At 58.6% G+C, this 19,686-nt stretch overlaps 1 protein-coding gene across 21 annotated transcripts in view; it reads right to left on the bottom strand.

The window, feature by feature from the left end:
* The window catches only part of SRCIN1 (SRC kinase signaling inhibitor 1), a 65,890-nt gene that overhangs the window by 32,841 nt on the left and 13,363 nt on the right, over positions 1–19,686 (bottom strand). For 14 of the 21 annotated variants that reach the window (XR_009400443.1, XM_059380361.1, XM_059380364.1 and 11 more), the window contains 2 exons: positions 8,521–8,822; positions 5,342–5,440 (listed from right to left, as the gene is read on the bottom strand). Coding sequence is in view for 19 of the 21 variants with exons in the window: in XM_059380361.1 (XP_059236344.1) it covers positions 5,342–5,440; positions 8,521–8,822 (401 nt within the window). In the remaining 2 variants the exon portion in view is untranslated. Of the gene's footprint in view, positions 1–2,911; positions 3,251–5,341; positions 5,441–8,520; positions 8,823–19,686 lie in introns of those variants that run through there. The other 7 variants (XM_059380360.1, XM_059380362.1, XM_059380374.1 and 4 more) reach the window with 3 other exon arrangements.

Here is a 19,686-nt window from a genome sequence, read left to right as displayed (position 1 = left end):
CCCCCCTGTGCTAGCATTGGCTTCAAGAGACACAAAAGATAGTCACATGCCAGGCAAGGGAAGGGGGCAGCAACATCTGTGCCCTGACCAGTGCCTAGAACAATCTCTGGACACATGCCACCCCCATGGGTGTCAGGGGATGCCCATGGGGGCTGAGGGGAGGGCAGGCAAGAGGCTGGAGTCACAGGCTCTCGCCACAGCTGCCTGTGGCCTTGGGAAGGGGAGGAGTAGCAGAGGGAGTGGACACACCTGGGGCAGACAGAGCCAGGCAGAGGGCACAGAAGGTTTATGCTGACAGTCCTGTCTGCAGGCCCAGCAGTGATGGACGGCTCTGCAGAGAAGGCCGCTGTCCCTTACCTACTATCACCATTATACCGTGTACACACCGGGACCCCCAACCAGTGCCCCGGAACACACAGGCCCCACACTGAGCACAGACTCTCAGACATCCTCAGATAAGGACACGGCCGGAGGTACTGCCCAGAACAACCAAGACACACTCACAAAGGGACACAAGCACTTGGAAAGAAGCCCTCCATGGTCAGAAACCACCCCGGAAGCTCAGAGAAGAGATTTTCATATAGCAAGCAGCCCTGCTCGTGCACAAACACGCACCGGCCCTGGCTCCTGACTTGCTCTCATACACTCCGACTCCGCTCACAGAAACACGGGTACCATTCACACCCCTGCCAGCCTCCCCCAGAGTCACAGAAATGCCCAGAGACGTGGATACCATTCATACATATGTACACACACACACACACGCGCGCACACATATCCAGCTGCAGAAACACACAAAACAGTACCCACACAGTATACACACAGAGAAAAAGTCTCATCCCTCCTCCCCTCCACTAGCCGGGTCATAGTGCCTCTGGCCATCACAGCGACAGCGACTGTCCCATGCCAATGATACCCCAGACATCAGGCGTTAGGTAGGTTCACTCCTGATTCAAGAAGCAGAAGATCCCCCACCCCCACCCAGCCCCCAGGGTCAACACCTAGGACTCAGGATATGCGGATGGCTGAAGCCACCTTGGGCCTCTTGGAGCCTGGTCACAGTCACGCTAGCTGTGCCCTGAGCCTGGGCCTGCCTCAGACTCCTGAGGCTGGGCGGTCAGCCCGGGACAGGATGGGTCACTAGTCAGAGACAGGGAAGAGGACTGGGTAGCCTCATGGCCACGGGAAAGCCAGGCACCCTCCCCTAGAGGGTAACAGTGGGAGAGTCGCGGCATTTGTGCTCGGCAAAGTGGGGTGAGCCTGAGATCAGACTTTGGAGACTTTGGGCTCCGGCCCATAAAGCACACTGAGTAGATCCTAGCACCCTCTGCCTCTCTGGAAAGCGGGAGGGAAGATTCCCACCAGAAATGACACACACAGTCTCCTGGCAACTCAGTGTCCTTGTGAGGGAGGGACGGGGCGGTGGGGGTGGGGGGAGGAAAGATAGTGGGGAGAAGTCGTTAGGAATATCGTCCAACCTCTGTCTCTGTCTCTTTCCAGGGGACAGCCTGGGCTCACTGAGAGCAGAGGGCTCCTCCTGGTTTGCTAAGATGAGATTGTCCCCATCCAACCTCCCCACCCTTGACCCGGTGGTCTGTTCCTCTTGTGTACCTACCGCAATGCCCAGGTATGTAATAGGCCCTCAACAAATATTTGATCAGGAACCTATGTGAAGGACATAGGACCAGCCCACAGGAGGAGGGGGTTTGTCTCTAAATGCTTTTGTCTGGCTGCGGTCCTGGAGTTTCCCAGCACCAGGAACCCCCTGGAAGGAGGGGAAAGGGCAAGAAGGGCCCAAGAGAGGTTTGGCCCCTGAACCCTGCCCCGAACACCTCCAGTACCCCCCACACTCAAAGAGGGGTCTCCCCTTCCCAGAGGACCGTGGGAAGGTAGAAAAAAAGGTATGAATGGGAGAGCCCTTGCCAAGGGTAATCACTTGTAGGAAAGAGTCTTCCAGGAGCAGAGGGCAAAATGAGGTGTTCTAAAGGATTTGATGTGGAAGCTCTCTAGGGGCCAGGCTTTCAGAAATGAGGGATGGGGAGCTTCTCAGAGACCCAAGAAAGCAAGGCCAGGGAGTCCTCAAACTCCCTGGTGAAAAAAGGAAATAGCTTCTTTCCTCCGAGGGCTGAGGAGTTAACCCCCGCCCTTCCCCACCCTAAGTGCCCTTCGTGGGGTTCTCCCCGCCCCCTGCAGCTGATCCTTTTCTCCCAGGGGCGAGCCCTGGGAGGGGCGGGGCTGTGCCCCCTGGGAATCGCAGCGCAGTCCACCGAGTCTCTCCCCTCCTCGGGGCAGGCGTCCCCAGTAGGCTAGGTGAATGGCATGACCCCTCCTTGACCCCGAGCCCCGACGACGCATCCTCCAGGGAGGGAGGACAACCGAATGGGTCGCCCCTCCGGCTCCTGAATCCTCTAACTCCGCATGCACGGGCGCACACACCCACCTCTCAACTCCTGTGAACACACGTCCACAGCCGCCCCCTAGGCTGGGGCTACCTAACGTGCCCCCGCGTGGCCCGCCTCCCACCTCGACGCACACGCGTGACCCTCCCCCCGGGGGTGTCCAGCGACACCCTCCCCTCCTACCCTTCCCCAATGCAGAGAGTGTGGTGGGAAGGAGGGCTCTGCGGGATCCGCGCGGCCCCGGGGGCAAGGGCGCACCCCAGGAAGGTCATGACTTTCCGAGGTTGAGGGAGGGGGCGCCCGCCGCATTGAGGGGGGCGGCCCACGCGGAAGGCGGCGAACGCGGTGGGGGAAGGGAGGGGGCGTTTCTCGGGGACTGGGAACCGCAACGGCCTGCGCGCCTCCCACTCCCGGACCGCCCCCCGGAGCCGCGGAGCTGGCCCCATCTCTGTGCCCCGCCGGCCGCGGAACCCCAGGCGGCAGCCCTGGCCCCCGCAGCCGCTCCTCCTTACCTGTGGCCACAGGTGCATGCGCGGGGCCCCCAGCCCCGGGTCCCGCGTCGGGCGGGGGAGGGAGGGCTGCCCCCTACTCCCACCCGCCCGGGCTCTCCCCTCCCCCGGCCGCCTCCGCAGCCGCCGCAGCCGCCGCCGGTGCCCTTTGCTGCAATGCGAGAGCCGCCGCCGCCGCCGAGCCGGCCCGGGCCCCGGTCGCCCCGGTAACCGCGACTCCACCTGGCGCTGCGCGGCGCGCCGCCGAGCACATCCTCTCTCCGGCCCCCTCCCCCGGCGCGGCCCCGTCGGCGCAGCCCCGCCGCGGATCGGCGGAGGCTGGTGGCTGCGTTGCCGCGGTCACCCGATACGCCGGCCCGCCGCCCGGGACTCGGGTTGCAGAAGGAGGGAGGGAGGTTAGGCGGACTGGTGGAAGCGGGGGAGGGGCTGCGGCTTGGAGTCTAGCCTCTGATCCTCTCCCAGGGTCCTCTTCAGCCTCCCACTCCCAAAGGTCTGGCCTAGGCTTTGGGGGGAGGAAAATGGCCTGTCTCCCGACCTGTGACCCTCCGAGATCATAGCCTCTCCCCGTCAGGGTCTCAGGGGGCACCGCTGCCCTACTCAGCTCTCCTGTGACTCAATTCCCAGCCAAGTCTGGGAGGCCTAGGACGCCTGAGCTTCCCTGGTAGCCTCTGATCCTGCTCGGCTGTGCAACTCTGGTATATGCTGACCCTCTCTGATCCTGCGCTTTACATAAAGGAGCCTCCGACTCAGCCAATGGAGCAGTGTGATAAGCACCAAGCAGCAAGTGATGACAAGAGCCTATGAATGGCCACTTTCCTCTGAATCACAAAACCCTGGGGTCAGGGTCTTCTCAAACCTGTATGGAATTTCCTCCATCAGAGCAAATCCCGGATGCAGACAGGCTAGAGCCCCATGACCTGGGACAAGTGAGCTCACCAAGCTCATCCTCCCTTTTATCCGTCACCCCTACCATGTCTAGTGCCAAAACAGGTCATCTGGAGAGAGCCTCCGTCTGCCACAGGCACAGGCACACCACACCTGCTGCCCTGTCACCATCCCTGTCCCGGACCCCTTTTGGTTTCCACGTGCACTTGGCCACTCAAGACAAGTCTGTCCCATTTGCCATCCAGCCCTAGAGGGCAGACACATCTTTGCTCCCCGAAGTGCCGTCAAGATGGGGCTAAAAGCCAGGAAGGGAAGTGGGCAGAATGCCCTGTGGGTGATGCCAAGCGTGCCAGTCTGCTGCCAGACTCGAGTTACACTCCACTAAAACATCCGTGCTCTGGAGCCTTGTCCTCTCCTAGGGTGTCACGTCTTTCCTTCTAAATCTTGAAAAAGCCTGTCCTTGTCGCCCGTCCCCAGGGGCAGCAGGGTGTATGAAGCAGTGAAGCTGGTACCCATGCCACCCCTTGGATTCCCCATTTCTCCATCTCCTCTGCCTCCTACAGCTGAGCACCCTCAAGCCAAGGCCACCCTCAGGGTGTCTACCCCTCCCCACCGGCTGCAATCATACTCTCTGGTCCTTCCTCCCTGTTGGGGCCCCTGATGCCTTTTTTTCTCCCGTGACAATGTCCAGGCCTGAGCTGTGAGTCCAAGCCTTGCCTAAATGTGCCCATCTCTCAGCTGAGATTTGTCTTCCCAATAGGGGAAACTGAGGCTTAGTGAGGAATCAGGGAACAAATTCAGAACAAATGGCTAGATGCCAAAGTCCTCTTAAAAACTGGAAACTGGGCGGCTCAGTGGGTTAAACCCTCTGCCTTCAGCTCAGGTCATGATCTCAGGGTCCTGGGATGGAGCCCGCATTGGGGGCTCTCTGCTCAGCAGGGAGCCTGCTTCCTCCTCTCTCTGCCTACTTGTGATCTCTGTCTCTGTCAAATAAATAAAATCTTTAAAAAAAAAAAAAAAAAAAGGAAACTGAGCCTTGAACCTACCAAGAAGGGTGATAGACATTGTGAAGAACTTCCTGATGGTAAGACCTGAGGGGAAGGCTGGGTCTCTCAGAGATGGAAAGGTAGTGTTGGGGGCAGGCGGATATGAGAGTGAAGTGGTCTGTGGCAGGGGGCGGGTGGGAACAGAATACAGAGCGTAGGAGTCTCCTGAAAACCGATGGGATGAGGGGTGGAACAGGTACTCCAGTTTAAAGGAGAAAAGAAAAAAAAAAGGAGAAAAGAATCCAAAAAATTTTTTTCAAAACCTGAGTATTCCCCCTCAAAAAATCCCTTCCCCAAAGCTAAACCTTTGGGGAGGTAGTGGTGGGAATTAGACAATCAGGGGAGAGTATAAGTCATAGGAGTCTCCTGAAATGGGGGGCTCCTGTATAAGAGAAAGGGATGCAAAATTAAAATCCTAGATATCCCCCCTCCAAAAAAAAGTCTTCCTCAAAGCCAAACTCCGCCAGGGGTTTGGGGGGCATGGGGGCAGTGGGTGACTCACCTGGGCCGGCTGGCCAGCCCCGGAGGGGGCGGAGTCGCCATGGAGGTGGGAGCAGAGGGAGCTGAGGAGGCACACGGGGTCCACGGTCCAGCCGCCAACCTGTGTGTGCGAAGGGGGGGACACCCCATTAGGGGGAGCGGGCAGGAGCCGCTGGGAGACTGTGATGGGGTGAGGAGGGACATTCCTGGGGCAAGCTTTGGCACAGAGCTCACACCCCAGAGGGACCTTGCAACACTGGCTAGTCCCTTCCCGAGACTGGATCTCTCAACTAGAGCCCCTGGTCTGTTTCTGGATGTTCCTTTTCTGTCTGACTGGGGCTCCCTGAGCCCCAGAAAAGTCCCCCTTCCATCAGATACTCCTGAATTCCTTTTCTTCACTTCTTGACTGCCTCCCTATACACTCGGCCAGGGAGCCAATCTTCGCCTGTCTGCTCCTCCGACTCCTCATTACCTCCGCACGGAAGAGGTCACCGCCTACTTCACAAAGACGGGGAACCATTCCGCAGGGGTCCTCATCCCCACGGGCCTCTGTTCTGACAGCACCTCGTTCTTTCCTGCCATCTCCCACTCCAGGGCCACACCACACCTAAGGCATGAAACCCATCACCCTCTGATTTTCCCCATGGTCCTCTCCCGACTCAACATCCCCAAATTCATTCATCTTCATTCATTCCACAGCCATTCACCCCGCCGGCCCTACCCTTAGGTGCCCAGTCCTCCCCGGTCAGGGAACTGGCTGTAGGTCCTACCCACTCACACTCTACTGGAGGGAATGAATGAGTCAATGAACAAAGGAATGAATGTGTGAGCGAGTCGCTGTTCTCATACTCATCTAAGTATTTGCTGAGTGCCAATCTGTGTCAGCGACCATGCCGGGCATGTCTGAGGCCCTCCAACGCACCCACACCTTCCCTCTCAGGCCCACTGCCCCTGGAGGCCATCACACCTGCTGTCTTCACCTTTTCATGGCCAAACCTCCCAGACCAATCTGAGCGCCAGGTCGTGCTCATTCGCCACCTCCAGTCTCTTCCACCCCTGAAACCATCCATTACCTTGCCATACCATGAGAGACGAGGGGAGCCTTCTGGACCCACAGATCCCAGACAGTCCCGATGGCTGTTTCTCTCTCTCCCCCCTCACACCCCTCCCCGCCAACTTCGGAAGTGCAAGTGGTCGTCCTCCTGGGCCTTTCTCCTCTTCCTCATGATGGAGAGAATGTTCCTGGCTCCTCCTTGCCACTGTTGTGGCCCTCTCCCCTCTCAGACCATTCTGCCCTGGCGGCCGCACTTATGCCCTGGGTCCCTCAATCCACATGCTCAGTCTCTTCCTGACCCTGTTGTCCCTTCAGAGTCCTGGGCTATACACATGGCACGCCTAATGGACATCCCGGCAAACATTATCCCTGCTCTGCAAACTCCCCTCCCATATTCCTGTGTCCCATCCTCCAAATGTTTCCTCCCCACCCCCATTTCTCCCCAAGATACCGACATCTCCCTGCTGCCCAGGTTTTCTTTGGCTCCTCGGTCCAGGCAGCAAACAAGCCTTGCGCAGTCTTCCTTCCAATCTCCCATCCCTTTCCCTTCGTCCTCCCTAACCCACTCTCTTATCCCACTCCTCCCCTGCCTCCAGCCCCCCATTGCTGCCTCCTATTCACCATCCAGAAACAACCACAGCCCTCCTAGCCGCCATCATCTGACCCCACTTTTCCAGTCTGTCCCCACATCTCCCAATGCCTCCCACCCGGAGTCTTCAGCACCAGCCAGGTGGGCCTCTGTACCCAGCCCCAAACCGACTCCGGACCATGCTCACCTCCCATCTTCCCAGCTTCTAAAACAGCATTCTCTTCCTCAATGCCTGTTCAGACCCTTTTCATCCTTCTAAGCCTGGTTTAGGTACCTCTTCCTCCAGGTAGCCTTCCCTGACCAGGCTTGCCTACCTGGTCTCTCCCTCTCTAAACCTTCTCCCAACTGACTGTGCCCCTCCTACTTAAGCGTAACCATTCTTTCACAGGCTCCAGATCACAAATGTCCCTGCTCCCTCCTCCCAAGCCAGAGCACACAGAGGGAACCCACAGAGAGGGGCTCCCTGAGGGTGAGGGCCATATGTCCATCTACAACTCTCCCTTATTCCGATCAAAACTCTGTTCCCAGGAGGACTCAGAAGCTGGGAAAAGGCAAAAGCAAGACAGAACTGGAGGTGACATGGGGCAGGGAGGTGCGCCAATGTGTCCTTGTTCCCCGTTGTGACAATGGGAGTTGGGACACTCTTCCCCTTTCCCAGCCACATCCAGCAGCATCTGGAAAGGGGTATGGAGCAAGACAGGTGTGGGACACCCCCAGGCCCGAGTGAAATAGTGTGGATGGGATGTACCACCCTCCCCTCCTCCGCTTCTCCTGGAGAGAACAAGTGGGTCTCCGCAGCCATCAAGGCATCTTGCCAATGTGGGACTGTAGGCAGAAGGCTTGTCCCAAGAAAGAACTTTCCTACAGACAAAGTCATACATGGATAGAGAGGTGCATCCAGGAACCCAAGAATCTGGGAGAGGTTTACAAGGGAAGCTTCCCACCCCAGATAGGAGGAGGCAGGCCCAGGTCCAGAAGCAGGCACCCGGACTCTTCTATAGCCTTTCTGATGGCAGAAGAGAAACCAAGGCAGCCTCTAGCTCAAAGTCACACAGTGAGTCTTGGGGGGAAGGGAGGAGGAGACATGGAGGGAGGAGACAAGGCAAAAGGCCCCAGGAGTTCTGGGCTCTGTTCTTACAGCAGCTGGGGGCACAGCAGATCCAGCCTACTGAGGCTCCCAAGGAGGCCAGTCACAGAGGTGTCCCCCAGGGGTGGTCTCAACTCCAGGCGGGATGGATTTTCAGGCTCCGAACAGCCAGTCCCCAGGACTTTCCCCTCCCCCTCCCCACCACTTCTTTGGCCGCTGAGACGAATTTCCCACGCCTCAGCCCGGTCCAACGCCCCTCTGCCTCTCTGCTCCAGCCAGTGCTCCCAACTGCGGGACTGCACACAGAGGTCTGCAGGCTGAGCCCCCATCCGCTTCCTCCCCAGGCTCCAGAAAAGTCCCTCCACCCTCTTTCCCGCTCTCTCCTCTGATGCCGCACTGAATCAGAGTCCCGGGGGCAGGGGAGCACGGGGCCAGACCCCTCCCCGGCCCACAGCGGGGCCCCCCACTCACCTGCTCGCGCATCCTGTCGGGCTGACCCCGCAGGGCCAGGGCGTGTTGCGGGTACTTGTTCTTCAGGTGGTCCATGAAGGCATCGCGCTTGCGGTCGGCATCCGCCTTCTGGAGGCCGCTAAGCGCCTCCAGGCTCTGGGCTGCGATCACCGTGTGCCGCCGCTCGGACGTGTGCACCAGCCCCACGTTGGAGAAGCGCCGGCCCCCGCCGCCCGCGCCGCTCCCGCCCCCCAGGGTCCGGTACTCCCGCGGGTACTCTGCATCATCCGCAGACAGCATGGGGGGGCTGCTCCGCTCCGGATCTGCGAGAGGGGAGAGGGGGCACGGCGGGGTCACGGGGCGCCCGGCGCTTGGGGCTGCCCAGCCCTCACCGGGTTGGGGCCGTGTCACTGAGGGGAGGGGCAGGCCTAAGGCGGGGCAAGAGGCTTGGGGGGGGGGCTGAGACCAGAACGGGGCTGCCCCGCCCCCTGACTAGGGGACCGAACCGGGGGGGGGGGGGGGGCTCCAAGGAAGTTGGGGGGCAAGGGCGGGGCCCGGCTTCGTGCTCTTCTTTGGGTGCATTTGGAAAGGTAACGACTGCAGGTGAGCGGCTGTTTTTTGAGGCCAAGGAAAGGCTGGAACCAGGGGTCTTGAACACCTGGAGCCGTTCGTTCATCCCTTTCCTCCTTCCCACAGCTGGTGTGAACAGGTTAGGGAAGGGGCGTTTCCTTTAAATGGTTCCTGAAAGATGTGGGAAGGAGCCTGCCCAGTCTTCCTTTGATGAGCATCCTCTAAGAAGAGGGGTGTGTGTGTGTTGTGGGGCAGGGTGGCGGAGGGGGGGCGCGGGGTGGGGGGGAGAGACCCTAGCTTCCTCCTTCAGACTAGCATGCCCAGGACACACTCGTCCTAAAGGCTAGGGATTGGCTTGGAAAAGGGTCGGGACTAGGATACTGGGGGCAGGAGTAATGATGGCAAGGAGTTGGAGGCCCAGGGTCTGGGGCATGGGACCCTCTCTTTCCCTCCCTCCCCGGAGACAGACAGATGGACAGACAGGGGAGACTGGGCACAGAGAGGACAGTGAGAGAGAGATGGGTTTGGGACAAACTCAAAGGAGAAAGAAAGCAGACAGAACAGCTCAAGCCCTTCCCCTGGAGCCCTCCCCTCCCCCAGGCCTCCCACCCCTCAGTCTCCCTTCCCAACACACACACACATACGCACAAGTTCAAGACCTTTAAGGGACGCACAGGGGACAAAGGACAATACAGAAGCAGAAAAAAAGAGAAGGCCGGGGGTTGAGGTCCCCACACGGAATGCTGACTCCTTTTCCCATATGGCCACCATCCCTGAGCTCCTGGTCCCATCCTGCCCCACTCCTGGCCGAGCCTTGCTGTTTCCCACCTTCTAGCCTCGAAGATGACTTTTCATAGCCCAGAAGGGCACAGCGCTTCCAGAATGACACCCGTACCAGGTGCCAAGGGGCTCCCTACTGGGAGGCAAACGCAGTCTCCCAGGAATACCCCAGCCCCACCATCCACCAGTCTCCAGGCCACGCCCCCCACATATAGCCTAGATCCAGGGCTGTCAGGCACTGCTGCAGACAAGTGTACCCCCACACAGGGGCTGACTCGCGGGGCCAGTTGGGGCAAAGAAGAGGAGGCTAGGGATTCTGGGATCCAGCCATGTTCCATCCAGATGCCACGCCCTATTGGCCCTCTTCCTCCACACAGCCACTGCGCACCGCAGGAGGAAAGAAGAGATTCAGCCACATCTCAGGAAAAACCATCTCTCACCCAACACAAACACACATACCCACACTCCTCCCGAGGCTGTGGTTGAGGCATGTAGATCTGGGGGACAGAACCTTTGAGGACCTAACACCTGCCACCAAAACTAAGGGAAGAAGGGCTTCCACAGACAGAAGCTTCCATGGCTTTCAAAGGCCTGAATGACTGCCATCAACATGGCCATCAACACCCTTTGAGGGGGGAATCACTGTGGCCCCATTTCAGAGATGGGGCTGCCGAGGTTGGAGAAGTCCGGGGACATGCCCAAAGCCACAGTGAGTGGTAGAGGCTAGATCTGGCCCCAGTATCTATTAGCTTGGCCTCCTCCCCTCCCACCACACTTTCTCAACAACATCTATTGACAGAACAATGGCAAGGCCACGGGGCACTAGGTGCTCATCTCTGTTCATCTGCTCCCTCCCCAGCCTGACACTGGGTCTGGGGTCCCTACTGTGCCCCCCCCCCAGGCATCTGTCCCTTTCACTGCAGTCACCCCCTCTGGCATGCTCCTCAAAATGAGGTCCAGATACACAAGACCTTGGGAGGAACACGGTTTCACAGTTTAATATTTATGCCTTTATTTTCATAAAGATTAGGAAAACCCCACAGACCCAATCCAACCATTGATTTCATGGATCTCATTCCTCGGGACAGTAAAGAGAGAAGGTTTCCTTTTAAGTAAACTTATATAAAGGTTCAAAGAGAATTAAGGAAAAACATTTTGAGCTAATATGGTGCAGCGAGTCCCTGATCTGGAGGAAATCCTCGGAGATGGCCCTTGCTTGAGTGGGGCTGGGAACCCAGGGACCATCTTCATGAAGGCCTAGTCCCTGTCCTTGAGAAGCTTGGCGGCAGTCTGGGGTCCCAGGAAATGTGGCCGGAAAGGAGTTCCCCGAATAATCATCCAGGAGAAGAAGCCAGGATGGGGGAGAAGAAGCCAGGATGGGGGTGTCTAGGCACCAGAGAAATAGCCCCAACCAGAGTCAGGGGTCTGCCTCTCATGACACTTAGCCTCTCTCTTCCACTTAACCTCAGCTCCTGTGGACATTTGCACTGAGCAGGAGGATAACTTCCACGGCCATAGCCCTCTCTTTGCCCAGGCAGGGGCAGATTCTGCCCACAGGCCTTGCTGCTGGAACCCCAGGCCTAGAGTCTGGCCCAGCCCCACCTGAGCCATAGAGACCTCCCTCATTTTGTGCCAACAGCCAGACTCACAGTACTCTCTAAGGGCTCTGGACACACACACACGTGCAGGGGACAGGTCTCCGGTTCTTATGTCCCCTCACCCCTGCCCTTCTGCTCTCTGGGACCCAGAAGAATTGCTCACCCCCATCCTTACCCTTCATGCCTACACCTCACCTCCTTCCCTGGCTCCTAGCGGAACATCTCAGCAAGTCTGGGCTGGGGCAAACGGAGACCAGCAGGGACTGAGGGAGGTGCGGGGGTCACACTGGTTAAAGGGGCAAGGCAGGACTGGCAAGAAGGGGTCCAGGCTGCTAGAGCGGGCCATGCGTGGAGCGGGAGCAGTCCCATGAATCTCGCTGTGGGCAGCGGGGGCGGGGGTGGACTACCAGCATCTTGAATGGAGAGTAGAAACAGGACTGTCCCTCCCTTCTTGAGGTCAGGGCTCAGCCCTCACTGACAGAGGGAGGAGTCAGGGGTAAGGCAGGAGCTGGATTCTGGGGGTGGCAGAGAGAGGGGCGGGCAGAGGCAGGAGAGACAGTCTGCTAACTCTGAGGGGCGGTGGGAAGGAGGGGCTTGGATCCGCAAAGCTCTAGCATCTCTTTAAGAACCTTCAAGTTCCTCAGCTTTATTTAACAAAGACAAACTAGCTAGGGGAAGGGGGGGCAGGGGAAGAGGGGAGGCTCCTGCTCTGTGCTTGTCTCACTCCGTTCTGCAGGGCCCCAGGGGACTGGGACGACAGACCTGGGCTTCTGGGCTCTGAGGCCTTCCTGTTACCCTTAGGAGAAGGAGTCCCGTGGCACTCAGAGGACTTGGGCAGGAGCTTCTCTCATGAGTCACAGGTACTCAAGGTCAAGGAGGAAAAGAACCCCAGGCCAGAGACACCCTGGGTTTCAAGTCAGCTCCTTCCCTGCGGGACCCTGGATTAGGCGTTCATTTCATCACTCTTTCCTCTTGGAGCCTGAGGGCACTAATCTGTAAAATGGGGATGTCCCCCCACTAAACCCTGCCCCTGTCTTACCCCAAGATGATGGAGGAGAGAGTGTGTTGTTTTGAATTAAAGGCATTCCAGGCACATGGGCTCTTGGATCCCAGCCGAACAGCCTTCCCGGTACCCCTGTGCCTGTTCCTGCCACCACCTAGTCCCCAGAGCAGCCCTGACTGAGCAGCCCAGTGCAAAGGGCCAGAGATCAATTCCAATTGCCCCCCCCCCCCCCGCCGACACGCGCAGCAGACACCCATGCTTCCCGTTCGGTGGCAGGGGGCGGCGAGGGCTCCGGATGGGCAGGGATCTTGATGGGGTGGCTGAGGGGACAGATGGGACAGAGAGGCCTTGAGGGGGTAAGCAGGGTTGGGGGATTGAAGGACTGTGAGCTGCAAAGGAAGGGCAGGGGTTCTCTGAGGGAAGGGGAAGGGTGGAGAGGCCTTGGAGGAGGAACTGAGCTGAGGTACACTGGGGAAGGGAGGTTGGAACTGAAGGCCCCTGGGGGATGGAGGCTGGGGGAGCCAGAGAGAGAAGCTGGGATCAGAGGAGTTGGCACCAGATGTGTGAGGCTGATCATAATTGTTGAGTAGGAGATCCAAACCCCAGAGAAGATGCCCGAGACTGGTGCAATCCAGCTCGGAATAAAGGGAAGGGAAAATGGGGAAGGGGGGGTCTGCCACCCTCAGCTCAGCCTTCCCCAGCTTGGGCCAGGGGGAAGGGACAAGTACATGCCTGAGGCTGGGGTGACAGGTGGGGGTGGGCGCCCCCCAGTGGCCGGCCAAGGATAAAGGCGCAGGCGCTTGGGTAACAGCGACATTGTTTGTTCCGCCAGTTCCAAATTCCACCTTTATTTATGAGCCTGATTTATTTTTATCCTCCTCTGCATTCTTTTACATGAGATCACTGTAACTCATGATAAAAATGAAGATCCCCAAGTTTCAGTGACACCATCTCATTAGCCACCAAAGCCCACCCCCACCTCGTGTCTTTACCCCAGATGTCACCACTCTGTCCTCTGGCTGCCACTGGGCAACATTCACACATGACATCATCTTCAGAGGAAGGGAATGTGGAGAAGGGAGAAGAAGTGGGGAGGGAGAGGGAAGAAGTGCAAGGAAGGGGAGGAAGTAGACGGAAGAAGGAAGATACAAGATCTAGAAAAGGTCTCTCTCTCTGGGGCCCCTGCTGTGAGGACCCCAAGCTCAAGACTCAGAGTTTAGGTCCCTGTCTCCATGTCTCCAGAGATCAGGAGGCTGGATGTGCCCTGAGAGGGCTCCCAGGTGTGCCCCATCCATCTCCTGGGCAGAGATGGGGGCTGGGCACCAGCTCAGGGAGCTCCCAGGTTCCCTGGGGCTAGATGTCAGATGCCATGGGGCCTGCAGGCAGGGCAAGAGAAGGGGTGCATGGTGATTGCTGGAAGAGTGGAAGGCCTGGCTCAAACCCTAAAGTGCTTTTTACACACACACACACACACACACACAGGAGCACATGCAGCTCAAGGCTCCCCCAGTTCCCCCCCACCCCCTTATCTGCAGCCAAACAAGAGGAGCCCAAGTCACCCAGGAGGCGCCCGGAGGCGGCTGCCACCGTCAATTGTGCCTGACAGCTCCATCCTCCTGGGAGCCCCTCACAATCAGGAAGCACACTGTGCTGGGAGGTCACAGGCTAGAGGACAAAGGTCAAGCTTGGCAGAGGGTCCAGGAACCTGGCGCAGATGAGGTGCTCAAGGCTTGCCCCATAACCCACACCTCCCCTTGAAGAAAGCAGCCCCTCTGTCTTTGGGCGCCCCTGGCTCTGTGCTCCTCGCGTGCCTGTGGCCCTCAGCCCCTGCTGTCTGTCTGTGGGTCCCTGGAGCAGAAGCCCATCTGTGTCTGTTTTCTAAAACCATCTTTTCCGCCCCATACCACAGCAACCAAAGTCATTTTCCGGGCAATTGCCTTTCTGTAAACATTCCTGTGTAATATCCCCCCAAATTGCTAATGCCCAGCGCCCTGTTGAGTCTCCTTGTCACTCTAACCAGAACCTTGAGGTGGGGGCGGGCACGGGAGGAAGGGCCTTTGGAGGAGAGGAGGGAGACGGACTAAGGAGGAGGGACAAGGCTTCATGTCCAGTTCCTGGCCCACAGCAGGGGCCAGGAACCCCACACCTCAGGAGAGCCTCTCTGGGTAGGGAGGGTGGGGGAGGGGAACCCAGGAGAGGGAGGCCAGGGAGGGAAGGGAGCCATCTTGAAAGCATGGGGCAGATGGTTAGACAATAAAGCTGACTTCCTGGTGTCTAGGAGAAGGGGCACTAGGGACACAGGGGCAAGGCCAGGCAAGCTGTCATCCCTCGGTCCCGGTCCCCGGATGAAGGTCAGCTCTCCTCCCCACCCCTACACCCAGGTGTCAGAGGGAGGACAGAGAAGTGGGAGGAGGCCAGGTAGAGCCCATCCCCTCTAGATGGACCGAGGCTTGGACACTGCAGTCGTCGGGGGATGGTGGGCAGAGCAAGAAGGTGGCAGAGTCAGGGTGGTCCTTGGCTGATGCCTCCTCCCTAGCCCCCAACACTGATCTCCAGAGCTACATGGGGAAGGGCCTGGGGCAAGCTGATTCTCCTTGCAGTACTGTCAGGGAAACTGAGGGTCAGGGAGGTTGAGTGATGTCACAGGAGTCACCATGCAGACTCCCTTCCCCTGGGCCAGGGCGGGGTAGGGGGGCAGGGAAGAGGGACACGAGGACTGTGGCCCACGCCCGTGCCCACAGAGCCCTTCCATCCCCATGCCCAGGGAGCTCTGCTACCCCAGCCCCCAGGGAAGCTGGGCACAGAGACTCAGGAGGGGTGTGAACAACAGAGCCGCAGAGGGAGCTGGGGAGGCAGGGGAGGGTGCGGGGCACTGCCCATCACAGCGTCGTGCAGGCAGAAAAACACAAACCAATTTGTGTAGATTTAAAACCCACCGAAGGCTACTTAGTTGGTAAACGAGTGGGAATCTCGGAATAGAATTAAAGGACCTCCTCGGGGCTGGGGGAAGGAGAGCTCACCTGCCTAGGAGGAGCTGTTGTGGGGAGGCTGGGTCCTGGCTGCTCCCAGCAGAGCTTCTAGGAGATTCCTCAGGGAAAGAGAATTTGAGAGGGAATGGGTGTTGGGCTCCTTGAAGTTAGGGCGGGCGTTGCCCCAGCCAGATGTTTCCTCTCCAGGATCTCCCTTCTCAGCCCTCTCTCTCTTGAACCTTTCCTGCTGATTCTGCCCACTTCTCAGGCTCAGAGCAGGGCCTGCCCCTCCTCCCCCAGGGGCACGAAGTGTAGAACCCTGTTTACCTCATTAGGCTAGAAGCTGCCTTGCCTTCTAGGCCTTTGCCTCCTCCTTCAGACTGGAGGCTTCTTGATAGCGGAGCTACCACTCCATCCAGATGGGTTGGGGAAATCGTCAGGCCATCTCAGGAGTGGGGTGGGGCCCCGGGGGGGCTCACTCAGGTCTCACTCAGGGCCTCTGACTGACTTGGGGCCTTGGTTCTGTGTGGCCGTGGAATCCTCTCCCCACAGCGGGCAGGAGTGACCTCTCTAGACTGTTCTGTGTACCCGTGCCTGCATCTTTTTTTTTTTTTTTTAAAGATTTTATTTATTTATTTGACAGAGAGAGATCACAAGCAGGCAGAGAGGCAGGCAGAGAGAGAGGAGGAAGCAGGCTCTCCGCTGAGCAGAGAGCCCGATGCGGGCCTCGATCCCAGGACCCTGAGATCATGACCTGAGCCGAAGGCAGCGGCTTAACCCACTGAGCCACCCAGGCGCCCCGGTGCCTGCATCTTGAAAACCGCTCTCTACTCTTCCTCCAGCCAAATGCCCTTCACAGGAAGGAAACCAAGGCCCACAGAGCGGACCTGACTCAGTCATACCGGAGCTGGAGACAGAGTCAGAAGTGGAACCCAGGCATCCTGGCCCCCAGGGACAAGGATTTTTCCATTCCACCATGCCACTTCCCAGAAAGCAATTGCCAGGGGAGCCCCCCCTGACCCAGGCTTCAGGCCCCAGGAGGACACAGACTAACAATCTCCATAGGAGGAATCGACAGCAAGGTGGAAAACATGGCTCTAGCATCCTGAGCCCCAGAGAGAAGAGGGAGCTGTCATGGTGGACCACACCCCCCAGGCATCCATGCCGGCCCCAGGGGATGCTCACCACATGGCACCCTGACCACACTCCTCAAACAAGACTCTCTCTCCCTTGCTGAAGGGCCACAGCCAGCTGCTTGCCCCAAGGTCAGATATTCAACCCTCTCTCTTTTCCCTGAACCACCCCATAGTGGGCAAAGCTCTAACATTACCAAAAATCACTGAATTGGAGGATGAGAAAGCTCTGTTCAAACCTAGCTCTGCCACTGACTAGTGTGACCTTGAGCAAGTTAGCAGCCTCCCTGAGCCTTAGTCCTCTCATTTGTCTGGGAAAAAAAAAGACAGGAATGCGTGTTGTGCACTAAACAAAGGCGCCAGCCTAGGGGGCAAGTGGGGGACAGTTCCTTCCTGATCTGCTCTATCGCCTGATTTCCTTTCATCCCATCGTCGAGAGTTTTATCAGACCCAGCACTGTACGGTTTTGATTTTTAGCTGCTAATGAAGATCTGGCTAATTGACTTCCCTGGGAAGGGAGGGGGCATAGCTGCAGAGGGGAGCGCATCACCTTTGGTCTGAAGATGTTGCCAGAAAAGCTGGGACCGGACTTGGCCTTGGTGTGGGCCCACAAGATGCCCCATTGTTAGGCTAATTCCTGCGTGGCTTCTCCACCATCACACACCCCAGGAAGGTGTCCTGTCAGCTCTCTATCTCCTTGGAGAGGCAGCTGAGAGGAAAACAGGCTGAGAGGAAGGGAAGGAGCAAACACGAGGGAGGGAGGGGAGAGAGGCAGGCTCCTGTCCCCCCAGCTCTGCCGCCATTCTGAAGAGGCTACAAGAGCTCCTGCTCTCCCAAGAGGGACTCAAGCCTCGGGGTGCTGTGGCCAGGGCGGCGACCACACCCCTCTAGTTGCCTCCAGCTGAAAGCATGCCAGAGGGGGACCTCCTGTTCCCAGGGAGAGGGAACCCACTCTGTTGGAGGTGAGGGGCCAAAGCCCCGTCCATCACTTTCATCCTCCCACAGGGAAGCTGTCAGTACCCAGTGTTCAGTGAGGGCCTCACGCATGTTGGCAGGAGCCCCAGACTGGCCAGATCCCTCCATCGCCTCCTCAGAGACTCCATCCTTCTTGGGGTCAGGCTTTTCCTAGGAGGCCCTTCCTCTGCCAGCGCCCAGACATCTCCCTCAGCCACCAGAGAAGCCAGGGCCCTGGTCCACGCTCAGCTGCTCAGGGACACACTTGTGCTGGCTCACGCTTCCAGCCTCACACCTGTGCGCCCTGGTGCATGCCCATGGGCCCAGTGCCTGCTCCCCAACATGGGCCCAGTCACAACCTGCCTCACCTGCGCCCCCCACGGGCATCCACATGCCGAGGGGCACACCACCCAGGCACCGCCACGACTGGGGTCCCCACACAGATGCCACCTCGACTCCACCAGCTTCCAGCCGGGGGTCCTCAGTCCAGACCCCCTTCTTTCCTGTACACCCACTGCCCTGAGGGAGAGGCTGACCCTGCCCCCAAGGCATCCCTGAGTCTGTGGGCCAGAGCCTCTTTAGTGCCCCCCAAGTCCCTGAGAGGGCCATCCTGAAGCAGCCCTCCCCCTGGGTGAGGCATAGAGCACCTCAACACCCCCTCCGGAGGGAGGCCTCACAGAGGAAGGTCTAAGGAGGGGTGGGCTCTTCCCCAGGGCAGGACAGGGAGCCAAGCTGCCCTGGAGCCACAGACACCCAGCTGGGCAGGGGTCCCACAGTCCTTAAAGAACCTCCAGAGGCCCAACCTTCTCACACTTCAGCTGGGTAGAGTCCTCCCAACACCTGCCAAGGGCAACTGGAAGCCCTCCCAGCCTCAGAAATGCCATCCAGCCCAGGCTTGGATACCTCCAGGAATGGAGAACTCATTACCTCCTAGACATCAATCATTGTATGGGGTTCCTCCTTCCCTAAAATGAGCCAGTGTGTATGCCCATGGTCCTCCGAGGGACCCAGGGGCAGGTCACAACCTCTCCGTTCAGAGCAGGATGGGGGTTTGGAACCTGAATCTCCTCTTCTAAGGTCAACAGTTTGGGTCCTTCCTTCCATGGCCTGGTTTCAGCCCCCACCCACCAGGCATCTGCTTGGCCTTCTGCTGGGTGAGCCCCATGTTGTCACCACTCTTCCTAGTCGGTGGCCTTCAAAACTCCTATAATGGTGGGACGAGGTCTGAGCAGCCCAGATGACCTCTTTCTGCTTCTGCCTTCCCCAGCCCTTCCCCTGTCCCCAGCGAGAAGCCAGGAGAACAGGAGTCCAGGACATACCCAGCCCTTGCCTCCTGTTGCCAATCTGAAGCCCCTCCTGACCTTGAACTTTGGGGGGCCAACTCGACTCCTCCTGCCTGGGGTGGGTGACTCTTCTAGCAAGATCAGCTGAACCTGCCTGCTCCTTCCAGGAGCTTCCATCTGTCCTCTGGTTCCTGGCCTCGCAAATGTGTGCCCTGGGGCTCACCCCTTCCACCAACTATATCCCCCCATGGCTTCAGTGAGGCAGAGGCAAGGTCTAAGCACCAAAGGGCGTACCTGAGAGTCTGCCTGGGTAGCCTGTTCCACCTGTAAGTCTCTGGTCAGCGGCCTGAGGCTCTTGATGCCCTGTATGGCAGCCAGCCAGCTAAGGGGTACACCTAGCCACTTTGAGGACTGGAAAAACCACAGCCCACACAATAATATCTGAGGCATATTAACCACACAGTGCTTCCTCCTTTCTATTCCACTTCCTTCTTCTCAGTGCTGACCCAGCCCTACTGCCAGAGGGTCCCAGGCTTGGAAGGAAAGGTTCCCTCACCCCCAGCTGCTTCCCTGCACTGTGCCCCCAAATCCGCATCCCCTGCTCGTGCGCTGGCTAATTCTGGCATCTCATCAGACAGTAATTACGGGGGAATCAGCAGTGCTGTCATCTCTGCAGCTCGGCACCTGTCACCACGCCACCATCCCCAGGCGGCTGGGATGGGACCGGAAGCTGAGGGAGGAGGACTGTGCTGGGGTGAGGGGCATCTGCTCCTTCTCTGCCTCTGCAGCCCTTGCCCCCTTCAACCCTACCTCCTCACGGGGCATGCAGCACATGTCAACTCTGTGGCTACCAGCCACCCAGGGCAGGGACCAAACGCATGTGGACGCGTGTCCCCA

Source organism: Mustela nigripes, chromosome 16 (genome assembly GCF_022355385.1).
Source record: "Mustela nigripes isolate SB6536 chromosome 16, MUSNIG.SB6536, whole genome shotgun sequence".
Lineage (NCBI taxonomy): Eukaryota > Metazoa > Chordata > Mammalia > Carnivora > Mustelidae > Mustela > Mustela nigripes.
The sequence above is the reverse complement of the archived record's forward strand: the minus strand, read 5'-3'. Positions and strand labels throughout refer to the sequence as shown.